This window comes from Amblyraja radiata, unplaced genomic scaffold (assembly GCF_010909765.2).
Source record: "Amblyraja radiata isolate CabotCenter1 unplaced genomic scaffold, sAmbRad1.1.pri scaffold_798_ctg1, whole genome shotgun sequence".
NCBI lineage: Eukaryota > Metazoa > Chordata > Chondrichthyes > Rajiformes > Rajidae > Amblyraja > Amblyraja radiata.
This window is the reverse complement of record NW_022630807.1, coordinates 32,155-49,780: the sequence shown is the minus strand read 5'-3', so window position 1 is coordinate 49,780 and position 17,626 is coordinate 32,155. Positions and strand designations below refer to the sequence as shown.

The window sequence follows — 17,626 nt, the reverse complement described above, 5'->3', positions numbered from 1 at the left end:
ACATCAAGAAGTCCCTGGAGAGGCTGGTGCTCACTCACCTGCGACCCCTGATTAAACCCTACCTGGACCCCCTGCAGTTTGCTTACCAAGCAAAGATGGGGTTTGAGGATACCATCATCCACCTGCACCATTGTTCCTATGCTCCCTTCCTGTTTACCATCTACACCTCGGACCACAGATATAACTCTGCCTCCTGCCACCTGCAAGATTTCAGATGACTCTACCGTTGTGGTTGCATCAGTGAGGGGAGGGAAGCGGAATGCTAGAGGTGTAGTCAACGACTTTGGTGAGTGGTGTGGGCTGAATCATCTGCAGCTCAACACCGAAAAGACTAAGGAGTTGGTGGTGGACTTTAGAAGGAGAGGAACACCCCTGTCCCCTATCTACATCAATGGTGTGGATGTGCAGTTTACCAGGGAGCCTGGGACTGTATCTGGACAGTCAACCTGTATCTGAAGCTCTTTCAACGTCTGCGGTGAGATGCTGCAGATGTTCTACCAATCGGTGGTAGCCAGTGCCATCTTCTTCGCTGCTGTGTGCTGTGGCAGCAGAGTGAAGCCTGCAGATACCAATACGATCAATAAACTCATCAGGAAGGCTGGCCCTGTCCTGGGGGCGGAGTTGGATTCTTGGGAGGTGGTCTTGGAGGGGAGGATACTCCTCAAACTGCGGAGCATCCTGGACAATACAGCTCACTCCCTCCATGACACACTGGTCAACCTGAGGAGTATCTTCAGCAACAGACTGGGTCCACAATGACAGAACGCCACAGGAGATCCTTCTTCCCTGTGACTATCAAACTTTACAACTCCTGCCTCTTCTATCGTGGGGTAGACTGAGACCAAGACTGCCCCCCCCAACCCCCCCCCCCCCCCCCCACCTCCTCAATCTTTGCACATCCCCAAAGCCTTACCACTCATCACTTTATTTTCATGTTTCATGTATTTTGTGTTTTTCATGACTGTTGGCAAATTAATTTCCCCCGGGATAAAGAAAGTTCTATCGTATCGTATTGATTCATATTAAAGCTGCACAAGGCATAATAACTTTTACAAACATTTTCCTTCTCCACACTATAACTGTAGAATCCCCATCCAAATGACCAGGGTCCTCGCATCTACAACTGGGTCTGTTCGGCAACTCCACAACGTAATGTGTCAGCAGGTAGACACAAAATGCTGGAGTAACTCAGCGAGACAGGCAGCATCTCTGGAAAGAAGGAATACGTGACGTTTCAGGTCGAGAAACATCACCCATTCCTTCTCTCCAGAGATGCTATCTGTCCCACTGAGTTACTCCAGCATGTTGTGTCTACCTTCGATTTAAACCAGCATCTACAATCCTTTCCCACACGTAATATGTCAGCATTTGTCAGTCACTAAGTCCCAGGATAAAGCACATCACCCCAAGTCTGGGTTTAACTACAGTGCAAGTGCCTGAAGATTGTCAGTTCACTTCAGGAATGCCTGCCTCTGCCAGCATGATTCAGTCTACTGTTTCCGGTTAAAAACAGGAAATAATATAATTCTCAGTCACTGTTACCAATAATGTTCGAGAATAACCACAACGGAAAGTGTAAGATTATTTTGATTAGTATTTGCAAACAACATTGTATATGTACAAACAGTGAATTCTGGTCTTCATTCTAAAAAGTAATTCCTTCCAAAAAAAAGGGAAAGCCGTGACTTCTTGTAACTAGGATCCTCCATGCTATTATTCTTTGATCGGATTTAAATCCGTTAAATTGGTACATATGTCTATTTACATCAGCTGGGCATGATTTAACATTTGAATTGGGCCTCATCAGATTCATTGGCGTTCATATGTCTATTGTAGTTAACCAGGTCAAGGACAAATGTTGATATGGAATGGGTGGCCAGAAACATGTCAAGAAATATATTTTCTTAACATATGTGAACAACAGTGGGAAACAGCAGTTAACATCATACTAATCAAATACCCTTAGGACTTATTGTATCCATTTTGGAGCAGATTATAATTTTCACTCAGCGACATCTGTAAACGATATTCTATTGTCGATTAGTCACTCACACAAGACAATTGCTCAATAACATTATATCCAAAAACTCTTCAGTCTCAGGATCTCAAATTTAATGCATTGTAAAATGAAAATGAACATATTTGCATCAATAATTGATTATAGATTAAACAAAGTTTACTTACAAGTTGGTGTGGAACATTCCCTTGTGTTATAATAAAGACGCTGAAACTGCTTACTGCACTCAGATGAGAATGAGATTGGTCCTACTTGATAAACAGGAAGAGTTTATGAGAATATGCCTGTCAATGGCACACGTATTATAATTTTAAAACATCATAATTATTTTTTTACGAGTGTGTTTCAATAAAATATTCCCACCTGCAAAATGATTTAAAAACTTCCCTTTCAAGTTGGGGTCTCTATGGACAATCTCTGAGAAGGAAAATTAAGATTTATTTTAATATTTTCATGGTTAAAATTGCAAATGTTTGTTATCTTTACCTGATTTACAAAAAAAATCTGAATTTACTACCTGCAGCTTCCAATACATTTCCATTAACTCAAATAATAAGTGCAAAACATTGAAAACCTTGAAACATTTTTCACAACACATGCAAAGACATGCATCAGGAATGTATCACCTTCCACTTCTTTTGGAGAGTGATATCATTCAACATAACTAAAATACATTTTAAATGGTAACATTCTGAAATGAGAACAAAGTATAAAACAATACAGTTAGTTCAGCATAGATTTGGCAATAACAATTTTTTTTTTGGATGATAGGAGTATTTTATGTTCCCATCATTTTATGTTTATCTTTATCCTTGTTCGTAATCCTACATGTAAAGTAGATCAGAAAACTGTCTTTATTTACAGCAATGAATGTGTCAACAAGGAGGTGGGACCTTTAATCTTACTATTTTATATTCGCCACTCAATCTATCTCTTTAGTTGGAGCAGTTTCATTCAGAAATAGCCATCTGACGTTAACATCAAAATAAACGAGAGAATATGAAGACAGTGGCCAAAATATCTTAGAAACTGGATACTGGTTAATACACGAAAGGACACTAAGTGCTGAAGTAATTCTGCGGGTCAGGCAACATCTCTGGAGAATATGGATAGGTACCATTTTGGTAAGGAACTTTGTACCATTTTGGTAAGGAACTGAAATTAATTGATAAGAAGTTGACTCAATCTCAGCAGTTTATCAGTTCAGTCAAGATCAAAATGAGTCTATTGATCTCTACAAACAAATCAAATTCCATCTTAACTGAAAATCTTCAACTTTTAGCATGGCGATGCCCGAGATGGTGGGATTGAACCCTACCCTTTGTTGCCATGATGATTAGAATAATTGCAGTATCCTGCAACAAATATTAGCAAGAAACATACTCAAAAAATAAACTGTAATAAAAGCATATTAATTTATCATTATTACAGTTAGCTCAAGAAATGATGCAGAGCAGCCATGTTCATCTGCAAGATTGTCTCATAAACTAAAATATTACTGTTTGTACATATACAATGTTGTTTGCAAATACTAATGTGGGTCGATTAGTGAAACATCCTGTGCAAATAGACAGCCCATTGCAATGATAAACTGAAAAAATCCAAACATCTAGATAGGTGATATCATGGGAAATCCTCAGTGTGTCATTTATACACCTGGGTACCACAAATAATGCTACTGTTGATAGATATTAAATGCACTTCATTTCAATGACACGTTGGAGGAGAGGATGGAATAAAGATTATTCCCCAGTTACATTAAAAACAAAGGGATTGCATATTGAGACACTTTGCACAATTTTGATATGATCTTTTTCTTTTCTCGTCCATTTCTGTAGGTCATGCATGAGGAAAAAAGCTGACACTGTACTGATATAAGTATTGAATAGGGCACTATCTTTGCAATATTGCAAATTAATATTGTAATTTGTAACTTTCAAGCTAGTTATCACGAGGGTCATCATTTTAAATCCTGAATGTGATTTGAAAGGTTGATTAATAAATCATTTTTATATTTTAAAAATCATATTGAACATGTGTAAACTTGCCCACTGGCATCTACAGACATGCGAATAGTCTATTATTTTTTATGTGCCATTAAACCATGAAATATGTATTATGTGGATGTAAGTGCAAAGAACAAGTGGTTGTTTTCAGTGGAAAACACCATATCATCTGTTTATTTTTTGAAATCAGGACAGCAAGATGCCAATTCAAATCTTATCATCAGATCTTAGAACGTAACACATAGAACAAAACAGCACAGGCATTGGCCCTACAGCCCACAATGTCCGTGCTGCACATGATGCCAAATTAAACTGATCTCTTTGTTGTGAAGAAAGAGGTATAAAAGTAAATCCTACCTCAAATTCCACCATCCATGCCTGCATGACATGGACCAGATAACAAACCTACAGCTGCAATGATTTCAGCATAAATTATATATCTGTCCATATTAACCTTTGTGTAATTAACTAATCTAACTTAAGTAGGTAAATGTATCCATTAAAATGGTATCATGAAACATTTCATACAATTTCAAAGCATTTGCTTTTACTGTGTCCAAGCCTGCAAGTTATTTTTAAAGAATATGAGACACAAATTGCAGTACCAAACATTTGTCTAGATCCCTTTGGTGTTAGCTAAGAAAAGTTCTTTGCCCATCAAAAAAAGGATTTGTTCCTTAGTTGATAAACTTTTAGCATGTGAAATCTGGCTGATGACAAGACAGAATCCCAGTGATCTCTGCATCAGGAGCACAGAATGGTCCAGAACTTGACCCTGCCCAGTTTCATCTATTTCCTTCAAAGTTAGAGTCATGGAGTCATTGTGTGATGTGGATAGTTTGCCTTCCACCCTCATCCTCCATTCCAAAACAAGGTGAAGGAAGACGAGAACAATTCTGCTCTAAAACCTCAGAGTATCTCTGTAGGAAGCATCTTTCAAAGGTAATTTCAGAAGTACTTAAAGTCACTTGAGTAACTTGTACCATGGTAATATCCTGAACCAAGGTATTGTGTTCCAGAGAGATCAATTTTCTCATGCTCGGAAGGAAAATTAGTCCTAATTGCCGTTTCGTGTTGAAGACTATAAGTAGTTATTTCTTCGTTGGTTCAGAAAGACTGGGCGAGAGAGTGGTGTTGGGTCTACTCTCCCTTAAAAGGCCAGATTTGAGTATGATTCACTGATATGCTTTTGCAGACACCAGTGACTCGCCATAACAATGCATTTGACTATGCTCCTGGAATGTATGAGATTCCTGGCAGCCAAGCATGTGAGCCACTCTTCCATCACTGGATAAGTCCTTCTGGAATTTTCGCTCCTTGGTATTTAGATAGCAAGTGTCTGAAATCTTTTAAACGCTCAAGTCCCATCAGTATCGAACGGTAATTCACCAACCTGCGTCAGCCTTGCTTCACTTAGTTTCAATGTATTTTGGCTTCGTAATAAAAATATGAAATCTGTAATGCTGCCACTTTTGGATCATTACACAGCGTAAACTGTTTTAGCATTTTTACAGAACTGGCATGAATTGCGACTCTTTCAATTTAGATTTGATAGGATTCTTCAGTAAATTGATATCCCAGTGGCAGCAGTAAGGCTTGTTTCTTCAAATCCTTGCACACTTATTGTTCCAATCACAATTAAATAATCACATTGAGATGTGTTTCACTGAGTGAAGAAGAAAGTGTGTTAAACTATCCTGACAAAAGGAGCCATTAGTCACAAAATCCACGTAAATTTACATATTTGATGGGTTTAGTATCGATATTCCACGTTTCAATGAATTTTTAGTGTTAATCAATCTAAGAGGGAAGGGGGAGAGATTGACACGGAGGCTATGTTGACATCAACAGTCGTATAACAGTTTATAATCAAAGAGCATGTAAACAAACAGTTTAATGATATTTTGCCTGGCTCCAAGGATAACTGAAAATGTCTCAGTGAAAAGTTCCAGTAAATCTCAATGTTCTGCCAAGTTATACAATGTTGTCATTCACCATAAACAATATTTAAGTTTAAAACGATGTCTGATTTTATTTCAAGTTGCTGTACTATTTCGAGCAAGTCTACCGTTCTAATTGTGATCAAATACCCCGTTATCTGCAGCTCAAATCAGCCCCTACCATGGTTGCAACCCGAACTGAGGTGCACTCAAATGAAATAATGTCCCGTGGGTAGATGGTGCACATGATCCAGCCATGGGTTTCTACTGTTTCGTAATGTCAAACCAGCCTTCATGTTATTTGTAGGTACACAAAATTGCTGGGGAAACTCAGCGGGTGCAGCAGCACCTATGGAGCGAAGGAAATAGGCGACGTTTCGGGCCGAAACCCTTCTTCAGGTCTGAAGAAGGGTTTCGGCCCGAAACGTAAAAGAGTGTGAAGAATGGTTTCGGCCCGAAACGTCGCCTATTTCCTTCGCTCCATAGATGCTGCTGCACCCGCTGAGTTTCCCCAGCAATTTTGTGTACCTTCGATATTCCAGCATCTGCAGTTCCCTTTTGAACACTTCATGTTATTTGTTTTCATTTCCATCAAAACAGCTAAATTACTTCCCCTACCCCAGTATAAAATTCAAAAGGTTGGATATGGCCTGTTTTGACACAGTACAAGATAATTATTAACATGAATTCAAAGACAATTGTTAATTTATATATATATATATATATAGGTTAACTCTTAATAAATCGGTTTCTTTGAAAATTGCTACTTATGACTTCTTGCGATATATTAGAAGAGCAGTGGTGCATATTTTCTACAGGCAAAAACATCATCTGATTTAGGATCAGACAGGACCTGACGGTTTGGAACCGGGACCTTTTATGCTTGGACTGCCCTAAATAAAAGTGACTTTTTACGTACTCAAGTATGATAACGGGGATTAAAGTCCCCACCTTATCGCCATCCTTATTTGGAGGATCCGCCCTCAGGTATATTTTCGCTTTTCTTCTTACCTATTGGTTTGTCCTGCCTTGGGACAAACACCACTTTTTCTTTCGTGATCTGTTTGTAGTCTTGATCCAAGGCGTAGAAAGTGTCGTATCGCTTAACTGTGTTCCTGCCCCCGCGATTGCTGTCCCCCGTGCCTTTCAAGATGAGGTCTAAAGGTAATTGTCTCGCTTTCTGCCTCAGCTCCGCTCTGCCTTCACAGTGATCCACCGTGACCAGAAGAAGGGCGATGCCCAGCAAAGTGTGCCATCTCCGTCGGCCCATATCTACATAAAGCAAAAGTCGATTAAAGATGAGCATTCCCTTCCGAAGCTTTAGCAGTACCAAGGCAACTAACTCCGTATTGCCTTCCAAATCCCGTCGAACTGAAAGTGCTCCAATCTCACTTGGGAGGGGGGTTTAAATCAGCGTGTTCAACCAGAGCGCTATCGCCAAGTGGACGTTTTTTTTTTAACATAAGGCTCATTAGATCAACTCTAAAGCTTCTCATCACGGGATGTGGAGGTGTCACAAGCACAATTCAGTCTCCACATTCCAGAGTTTTAACCCGTTTTACATCATGCGTGCATGCTCTGACCCTTCCCTTAATGCATATTTCCTTCCAGACGTAATATCTCGTTAGCTCACATTATAGACATGGATTAGGAAAGGTATTACAAGCCAGGCTTTAGTTCAGATCTACTTTGCACACATCACTCCTTAACAGGCTGGGGAGTTTTGCGGAGTTAGAACGCGATGCAGAAGCAACACCGAATTTAGACACGAACTTGCCAAGTCGTTTCGGGATGTTTACACTTGTTGAATGAAAGAACTTGCGATTTCTCCGAGTAACTGAAGAAACCGAATGTTCTCACCTCGTTCGTGTTCTAACAAATCGTGCAGAATAACTCTACACAGGAAATAACTCAACAGACAATCAAATTTATATCAAACGCTCAAGCGAGCAAAGTCAGGTCGATGTGGGTTACTTTTTGTGATACTAGCACCTGGCTGAGAGTTTGCACCGTCTTCGGAAACATCGCGAAATTAAAGCACGCTTACCTGAACGTCAAACTATCGCCTCCAAATCTACTTGTGAAATGTCCTGACGGTAAATAAATTGGTTTAAAAAAATCTATCTTCTGGTATTTCAAATGCCTTTTTAAAATTGTTTAGTATTGCGTGCTTCCAAATGTTGTAAGTAACACGCACAATACTGTGCATCTATCTATCCATTCAAGCACCAGGCTTATATAAAGGAGCAAGCGTGACACTATCGACTTTAGGTGGGTGGCGGGCAGTGGGAACATCTTCAGAAGCACACATCTTCCTCCCGGTGGACTGTAACTGAAGTCCATCAAATTAGCCATAGCTCTCGAGTCTCCCAACAAGCTTGCTTCAGCGGTTCCGTGCCATGCTGTGCTAGGTTTATGTTCACAATTTTGGGATTGCCTAAAACCTGCTGACGTCAAGGGCCGTATGCTGCACTCAGAAGAGCTTTGCTTTCACCCTTGCAACTTAAAACAAGGGAGAAATTCGCAAACATGAACGACCTGCCCCCCTTGATTTACGAACTACTGGTGAACATCACTACGCCTGTTTAAGATTTTAATCCTTATCGACGTTCCTCCATCAAATTGATGTGAAGGGTAAAAGATAAGACGGCTGGTGCCGAGTAATTTTACGCATTCACTTCGATGAATGACTACCGTGCTCTCCAGAAACTGGACGTTGGCATCAACTCGCAGTGCAGGCTGTATTAGGAAAAATAAATAAATGCTTATTGATAGTTCGGGAAAATCTGTTAACTCACCCTTCCGTTCAATGACATGTTCATCCAAAATGATGTAAACACAAATAACACACTGCAGATGCTGTAAACCTGAAACAAATATTCAGCAGACCAGGCAGAATCTATGTCGTTAGAGCCAGAGAATTACAGAGCCATGCAGCAGGGAAACAGGCCAGTTGTCCCAAATTACCCATGCTGACCCAGATGCCCCATCTACATTAGTCTCACCTCCGTGCACATGGCCCATATCCCTCTAAACCTCACCCATCCATGTACTTGCCCAAGTGTCTTTTAAATGTTCATATGCTCATAATGCTATATTTAAGAGGGAGTTAGATGTGGCCCTTGTGGCTAAAGGGATCAGGGGGTATGGAGAGAGGGCAGGTACGGGATACTGAGTTGGATGATCAGCCATGATCATATTGAATGGCCGACTCCTGCACCTAATTTCTATAAGTGTGAGGAGAAGAATTAGGCCATTCAGCCCATCAACTCTACTCTCATTCAATTATGGCTTTTCCCTATTCTCCTGCCTTCTCCCCATAACCACTGACACCCATCCTAATCAAGAGAAGTTGAGAAAGACATCAAACTTAATGGGGCAGAAAGCTCTGGAAGAGATAGGAGAGTATGGCCAAGTGAAATAGGAATCGATGTGAAAGATGAGGGGAGTAATGGGTTAAAGTATTATATATGAATGCACAAAGTATATGAAATAAAGTGGATGAGCTTGCGGCTCAGTTAGAAATTGACAAGTATGATGTTGTGGGAATTACAGTGACATGACTGCATGAGGACCAGGGCTGGGAACTGAATATTCAGGGGTATACTTCCTATCGAAAAGACAGACAGGTGGGCAGAGGCGGTGGGGTAGCTCTGTTGGTGAGGAATTCAATTCAGTCCCTTGCGAGGGGTGACATAGAATCAGGAGATGTGGAGTCAATATGAATAGAACTGAGGAATTGTAAGGGTAAAAATACCCTAATGGGAGTTATCTACAAGCCCCCAAACAGTAGCCTAGATATAGAATGCAAGTTGAATAAAGACCTTGGCATGTAGCAAAGGTAATGCTACAGTTGTTGTGGGAGATTTCAACATGCAGGTAGACTGGAAAAATCAGGTTGGTACTGGCCCCCAAGAAAGGAAGTTTGTGAAGTGCCTCCGAGATGGATTGTTAGAGCAGCTTGTATGAGAGCCTACCAGGGAGAAGGCAATTCTGGATTTAGTGTCTTGTAATGAAACGGATTTGATAAGGGAACTTGGGGGAAAGGAGCCATTAGGAGGTAGTGACCATAATATGATAAGTTTTAATCTACAATTTGAGAGGGAGAAGGGTAAATCGGAGTTGTGAGTATTACAGTTGAACAAAGGGGACTATGGAGCCATGAGGGAGGAGTTGGCCAAAGTTAACTGGAAAGTTACCCTAGCAGGGATGACAGTGGAACCACAAGGGCAGGTATTTCTGGGAATAATACAGAAGGTGCAGGATCAGTTCATTCCAAAGAGCAAGAAAGATTCTAAGGGGAGTACGGGGCGACCATGGCTGACAAGGGAAGTCAAGGACAGGTTAAAAATAAGAATATAACATAGCAAAGATGAGCGGGAAGCCAGAGGATTGGGAAACTTTTAAAGAGCAACAGAAGATGACTAAAAAGGCAATACGGGGAGAAAAGATGTGGTATGAAGGAAAGTTAGCCAAGAATATAAAAGAGAATAGTAAAAGCTACTTTAGGTATGTGAAGAGGAAAAATTAGTTAAGACCAAAGTTGGACCCTTGAAGATTGAAAAGGGTGAATTTATTATGGGGAACAATAAAATGGCAGATGAGTTGAACAGGTACTCTGGATCTGTATTCACTAGGGAAGACACAAACAATCTCCCAGACGTACTAGTGGCCAGAGGTCCCAGGGAGACGGAGGAACTGAAGGAAATTCACATTAGCCAGGAAATGGTGTTGGGAACACTGATGGGACTGAAGGCTGATAAATCCCCAGGGCCTGATGGTCTGCATCTCAGGGTACCTAAGGAAGTGGCTCCAGAAATTGTGGACGCATTCGTGATCATTTTCCAATGTTCTATAGATTCAGGATCAGTTCCTGTGGATTGGAGGGTAGCTAAAGTTATCCCACTTTTTAAGAAAGGTGGGAGAGAAAAACAGGGAATTATAGACCAGTTAGCCTGACATCGGTGGTGGGGAAGATGCTGGAGTTAACTATGAAACATGAAATAGCGGCACATTTGGATAGCAGTAACAGGATCGGTCCGTTTATGCATGGATTTATTAAGGGAAAATCATGCTTGACTAATTTTCTGGAATTTTTTGAGGATGTAACTAGGAAAATGGACAAGGGAGAGCCAGTGGATGTAGTGTACCTGGACTTTCAGAAATCCTTTGATAAGGTCCCACATAGGAGATTAGTGGGCAAACTTAGAGCACACGGTATTGGGGGTATGGGTACTGACATGGAGAGAAAATTGGTTGGCAGACAGTAAACAAAGAGTAGGGATTAACGAGTCTCTTTCAGAATGGCAGGCAGTGACTAGTGGGATACCACAAGGCTCGGTGCTGGGACCGCAGCTATTTACAATATACATTAATGATTTAGATGAAAGGATCAAAAGTAACATTAGTAAATTTGCAGATGACACAAAGCCGGGTGACAGTGTGAACCATGAGGAGGATCCTATGAGGATGCAGGGTGACTTGGACAGGTTGGGTGAGTGGGCAGACGCATGGCAGATGCAGTTTAATGTGGATAGATGTGAGGTTATCCAGTTTGGTAGCAAAAACAGGAAGGCAGATTATTATCTGAATGGTGTCAAGTTGGGAAAAGGGGAAGTACAACGAGATCTGGGGGGTCCTTGTTCATCAGTTACTGAAAGTAAGCATGCAGGTACAGCAGGCAGTGAAGAAAGCTAATGGCATGTTGGCCTTCATAGCTAGAGGAGTTGAGTATTGGAGCAAAGAAGTCCATCTGCAGTTGTACAGGGCCCTCGTGAGACCACACCTGTAGTACTGTGGGCAGTTTTGTCAAATTTGAGGAAGGACATTCTTGCTATTGAGGGAGTGCAGTGTAGGTTCACAAGGTTAATTCCCGGGATGGCGGGACTGTCATATGTTGATAGAATGGAGCGACTTGGCTTGTATACCCTGGAATTTAGAAGGATGAGAGGAGATCGTGTTGAAACACATAAGATTATGAAGGGATTGGACACGTTGGAGGCAGGAAACGTTCCCGATGTTGGGGGAGTACAGAACCAGGGGCCACGGTTTAAGAATAAGAGGTAGGCCATTTACTACGGAGGAGGAAAACCATTTTCACCCAGAGAATTGTGAATCTGTGGAAATCTCCGCCTCAGAAGACAGTGGAGGCCAATTTTCTGGATGCTTTCAAGAGAGAGTTAAATAGAGCTCTTAAAGGTAGCGGAGTCAAGGGATATGGGGAGAAGGCAGGAACAGGGTACTGATTGTGGATGATCAGCCATGATCACAGGGAATGGCGGTGCTGGCTCAAATTGATTCCATTTCAAAAATTTGGAATTTCCATGTGTGAGTGCAGGGACCCGGAAATCCCAAAGTTGAACCCGGCATTTCCGTGACGGTGTTACAGTATTGAATTGAATTGAATTGAATTGAATTGAATACTTTATTGTCACATGTGACAAGCCACATTCTTTGCTTGCACAACCAAGGTATGCAATTAGCGTCCCATAAAGGGCCCTTACAAAGTTACAAATCTCTCCCCCACGCGACGGTTCCCCCTTTCCCCATTGCTTCCTCCCCTCACGGCGGTCCCCACATGCCAGGTCCCGTTGCTCTTCCCCCCCTCACGGCGGTACCCCCATGCCAAGTCTTCCTTAGTTCCTTCCCTCGGCAGCGGTGTGCTCACTTCCACGTGTCCGTCCTCGTACATTGGTCGGTCGGCACCATCATCAACCGCCTCACTGACCTCTCCATTAACCCTGCCAGGTCCTCTCTGGAAGCCTCCATGGCACCGACCCAGGCCCCAGCTGCAGTCTCTGCAGACCCAGCCGGCGAGGTCCAGGCTCCGATCCACGAGGCTCTGACCAGTGAGGCTCTACCTCCAGCCCGTGAGGCTCTACCTCCGACTCACGAGGCATGGGCCACAAGGCACCAGCCTCGGATTCTCAGTGGCACCTCTGGAAGACTTACCAAGTCCAGCAACAAAACCTGAACTTGCAGCAACTCCCCAACACACACAGTGACAAATCTGCCCACACGACATGTGCCAGGGATGGGACACATTCCCTTAGAAACATAGAAAATAGGTGCAGGAGTAGGCCATTCGGCCCTTCGAGCCTGCACCACCATTCAATATGATCATGGCTGATCATCCAACTCAGTATCCTGCACCTGCCTTCTCTCCATACCCTCTGATCCCTTCAGCCACAAGGGCCACATCTAACTCCCTCTTAAATATAGCCAATGAACTGGCCTCAACTACCTTCTGTGGCAGAGAGTTCCAGAGACTCACCACTCTCTGTGTGAATGCAGAGGAGTCATTTCAAGAGATAGACATTATTACATTAAATTTCACTCTTTGGATTTATATAATTGTGCAATTGCTCTATCTAATGCCCCCATGATTTTATACATCTCTCAGCTCATCCCTCAGCCTCCTGCAGTCCAACAAATATAGTCCGAGTCTGTCCAAACCTTTCCTATAGCAAACTACCTCAAGTCCTGGCAACATGCTCGTAAATGTTCTCTGCATTCTTCAGCTTAATGATATACTTTCGATAGAAGGGTGATCAAAACTGAACACAATACTCCAAATGTGGTCGCACCAACGTCTTGTACAACTGTAACAAAACATTGCAACTTCCATACTCAGTACCCTGACTGATGAAGGCCAATGTGCCAGTCGTAGACTGGAAGCTCAGGGATATCCTTGTGAACTGGAGAGAGAAATTCTGCAAAATCCCCCAATCTGCATTTGGTTTCTCGAAAGCAGAGGAGACCCTATCATGAGCACCAACAGCAACACAGCCATCTGCACAAGCTCAAGAGCATGGCTGCTTCATCTGAATGTTGGGGTTGCTGAATTGGATTGATTTGAATAAATTTTGTTTGCAAAGTATGTAGGAATTTGCCTTGATGCTTTGCTCGCAAGTAACAACATGATATACAGTAGACAATTAAAAATAAAACATTATAATTTAAACATATGAAGAATTGAATAAAATACCAGAGCAAAAGGAGGTTACAGACTTTTGGCTGTTGAGTAGAGCTACTGCTCATGGAAAAAAGCTCTTTTTATGTCAGGCTGTGACAGTCCGGAGTCGCCTTCCAGAGGGAAGTGCTTCAAAGAGTTTGTGGCCAGGGTGAGAGTGGTCAGAGATGACTTATCCGCTCGTTTCCTGGCCCTTGCAGTGTACAGTTCGTCGATGGGGGGAAGGTTGCAGCCAACAACCTTCTCGGTGATCGAATGATGCGCTGCAGCCTCCGGATGTCATGCTTGGTGGCTGAGCCAAACCAGACCATGATGGTGAAGGTGAGGACAGACTATATATGATGGCAGTATAAAACTGGACCATCATTGCCTGTGGCAGATTGTGGTATCTCAGCTGCCGTAGGAAGTACATCCTCTGTTGGGCCTTTTCGACTGTGGAGTCGATGGTGGCCCCCCATTTAAGGTCCCTGAAGATGATGGTTCCAAGGAACTTAAATGACTCCATAGATGCGACTGTGGTCTTGTTGATTGTGAGTGGGGGGAGGGGAGTGGAGGGGGAGCTCTCCTAGTCTACAACCAATTCCACTGTCTTAAGAGCATTGAGCTCCAGGTTGTAGTGTTGGCACCAGGATGCCAGCTGTGTCACTTCCTGTATGTAGGCAGATTCCCCCCCCCCCCCATCCTGGATCACTCCAATCAGGGTTGTGTTGTCCGCAAACTTGGGAAGCTTGACAGAGGAATCTGTGGAGATGCAGTCGTTGGTGTGGAGAGAGTATAGAGTCATTGATGTAGAGAGAGGGGAGAATACGCAGCCTTGTAGTGCTCCTATGCTGAGGGGCAGCGGGTCCGAGATGAGCTTTCCCAGCCTCACATGCTACTTCATATCTGTCAGGAAGTTGGTGATTCACTGACAGAGGGGATCAGGCACAGTCAACTGGGAGGAACAACAAGGTAAAAGGTCAGGTGCTGCATTCCCCACGGTGGCTGTGTAAAATTGCTTTGAGAAGGGGAGTTGTTGATGGAGATAGAAGTCGGCCAGTGAATGGCAAAAGGTATTAGATGTTTCTATCGGGGAAATCCTTTTGGAGTTAATAGAATGAGGAATTGAGTGTTGAGGCTGAAAGAGTGGTAGTTAGGGAGACCTCATCCCTGCTCTGGCTGGGTGGACAAGAAGTGAGATTACAAGTGCAATAAAATGTGGTGACTTGGTTAAGAGCACTGTTAATTATGGAAAAGGGAAAGCCATTGATAAGTCTGGATAGCAAGGAAACAAAAACCTTTCACTGTACCTCTATATATGTGATGATACTAAACTAAACCAAACCACGTTTAGGGTAGCTCGGTAGCACAGGGGCGGCTCGGTGGCATAGCGGTAGAGTTGCTGCCTTGCAGCGCTTGAGCGCCAGAAACCCGGGTTCGATCCCAACTATGGGTGCCATCTGTACGGAGTTTGTACGTTCTCCCCGTGATCGTGTGGGTTTTCTCCAAAATCTTTGCGTTCCTCCCACACTCCAAAGACGTACAGGATTGTTGGTTAATTAGCTTGGTATAAGGCTTGGTATACATGTAAATTGTCCCGAGTGTGTGTAGGGTAGTGTTAATGTGTGGGGTTGCTTGTCAGTGCGGACTCGGTGCCCCAAAGGGCCTGTTCCCGCACTGTATCACTAAATTCAACTAAACTAAGAAAAAAAAAGACATCCTAATTGTGTTGGTATGTGTAAAGGAGTTGAGTCTGACACACTGTAACCTTTACTGAGTCTTTAATTAAGGCACATGTTACACACGTCCCAGTACTGACTGCATCTAGCCTTCAGGCGTACTGGAACAAACAGGGAGGAACAAGGGGAGGATATCACAGTTATACTGATATGGCTGGGCGTGGTTAGTGGTATTGAGGTAGCTGCATTATAGGTTGCATGCATAAACCATCTACATCCTTTCCCTTGGAAATTTAAATTTAAGTTATAACAGTGGCAGGGTGGTTATACAACCCCTGCAAATCTAAACAAAATCACCGTAACGGACAGGGGGTTTGACAACCCGACCCGAGCGAGTGCGCATGGCACCCTCACCCTCCCCACCCGAAAGAAGAGGAGGAGGCGCAATATCAGCCAGGAAGGAGAAAGCCGGCGGAGACCCAACCGGGAATGCGGAAGAAGACCCGACCGGCACAGGCGAGCCTGGGGAAGGAGACGGGGGAGAAGGAGGAGAAGGAGAGCGGACAGGGGAGGAGAACCCTGGAAGGGCAGAGGGAGGAGAACGCGGCAAGCGGACTGACCGGGGCATGCAGCTCGGAGATAGCGTTAGTCTTCTGCGGATCAGGTTTCAGCCCATGGGCCGTGAAGATGTGGCCAACATAGGGTACTTCAGCTACACGGAACCTGCATTTAGACGGGTTAAGCTTTAAGTTGATCTGGCGAGCGCGGTCTAGAATCCGTCGGAGATGGTGGTCATGCTCAGCAGCATCTTTCCCATAGACCAGGATATCATCCACAATAATGGCACACGGCAGACCAGCAAACAGTTGCTCCATGGAGCGTTGAAACACTTCGTTAGCGGAGTTTATGCCGAATGGCATCCGCAAAAATTTGAACCTTCCGAAGGGTGTGCCAAAAGTGGTTAAGTCTGAGGAGCGTTTGTCTAGGGGTATTTGCCAGAACGAGCTCCTGGCATCGAGAACAGAAAACACCGTGGCCTGACCGACCTGGGCAGCAACATCTTCTACAGTCCTCATAGGGTAGTGGGGACGTTTTATTGCCAGTTTCAAATCTTTGGGGTTTATGCACACCCGTATTTCGTTCTTACCCTTCTTCATGGTGGCGACCATGGTGGAGACCCACTCGGTGAGATCGCTGACGGCTGCAAGCACCCCCATGTCAACCATGTTCTTCAGCATGGCCTCGACCTTGCCCTTCATGGCAAACGGTACCCTGTGTGGAGCACGGACCACTGGTACGACCGATGGGTCAGTTGCGATCTTGTATACAAGTGGCAGCTTCCCCAGCTTATCATCGAAGAGGTCAGGGTACTCGGAGAGTGGATTCAGCATCACACGCACTTCGTGGACCGTACGGTCGAAAGACACCAGACCGAGATCCTGACACGCCTGATTGCTCAACAGAGTCACACAGTCACAGTCAAGAATGAAAAACGACAGGTCACGGGATGATTTCTGCAGCACACAGTGGAAGGTGGCCCTCCCCACAGGTGTTAGCTCCTCTCCCCCATAAGCACGCAATATGGAGCGATCAGCAGTCAACAGCTCATTATTTCTTATCTGTTTGAATAGGGATGTTGACATAACATTCACCTTCGCCCCCGTGTCGAGTTTAGCACTGAAGGACTTGTTGTTGACAGTAATGAGTACAGAAGGATCGGGGAGGCGAGATCGGCCATGAAGGAGAGTGTAAACACTGGCATCTCCCATGGAACAGCTGGGCTCAGAGTCGAGGGCAGTGTCGACAGATAACTGGGAATCGAAATCGTTATCAGCTTGCTGAAGGTTGTTTAAAACTTGTCTGGGAACTGAGGGAACGTTCCCACGGGAGTGACAGGCAGCTGAAAAATGGTTCATCTTCCTACAGAAATTGCAAGCTTTGCCAAATGCTGGGCACTGCAACTGCATGGAGTGGATATAATTGCAGTTGGGACACTCCTTGACAAGCGGGACCCGAGGGGCATAAGTCGGCCG

At 43.7% G+C, this 17,626-nt stretch overlaps 1 protein-coding gene across 1 annotated transcript; it reads right to left on the bottom strand.

Annotated features, from left to right (window-relative positions):
* Nucleotides 1-2,184: 2,184 nt before the first annotated feature.
* On the bottom strand, nt 2,185-7,404 carry LOC116970366 (protein ALKAL-like; the record flags this gene model as incomplete). Its single annotated transcript, XM_033017027.1, has 3 exons — nt 6,975-7,404; nt 2,381-2,434; nt 2,185-2,265 (listed from the first exon to the last, which is right to left on the bottom strand). Coding segments are annotated over exons 1-3 (430 nt in total), but the record flags the coding sequence as incomplete, so codon positions are not given.
* Between the last annotated feature and the right edge of the window lie 10,222 nt (nt 7,405-17,626).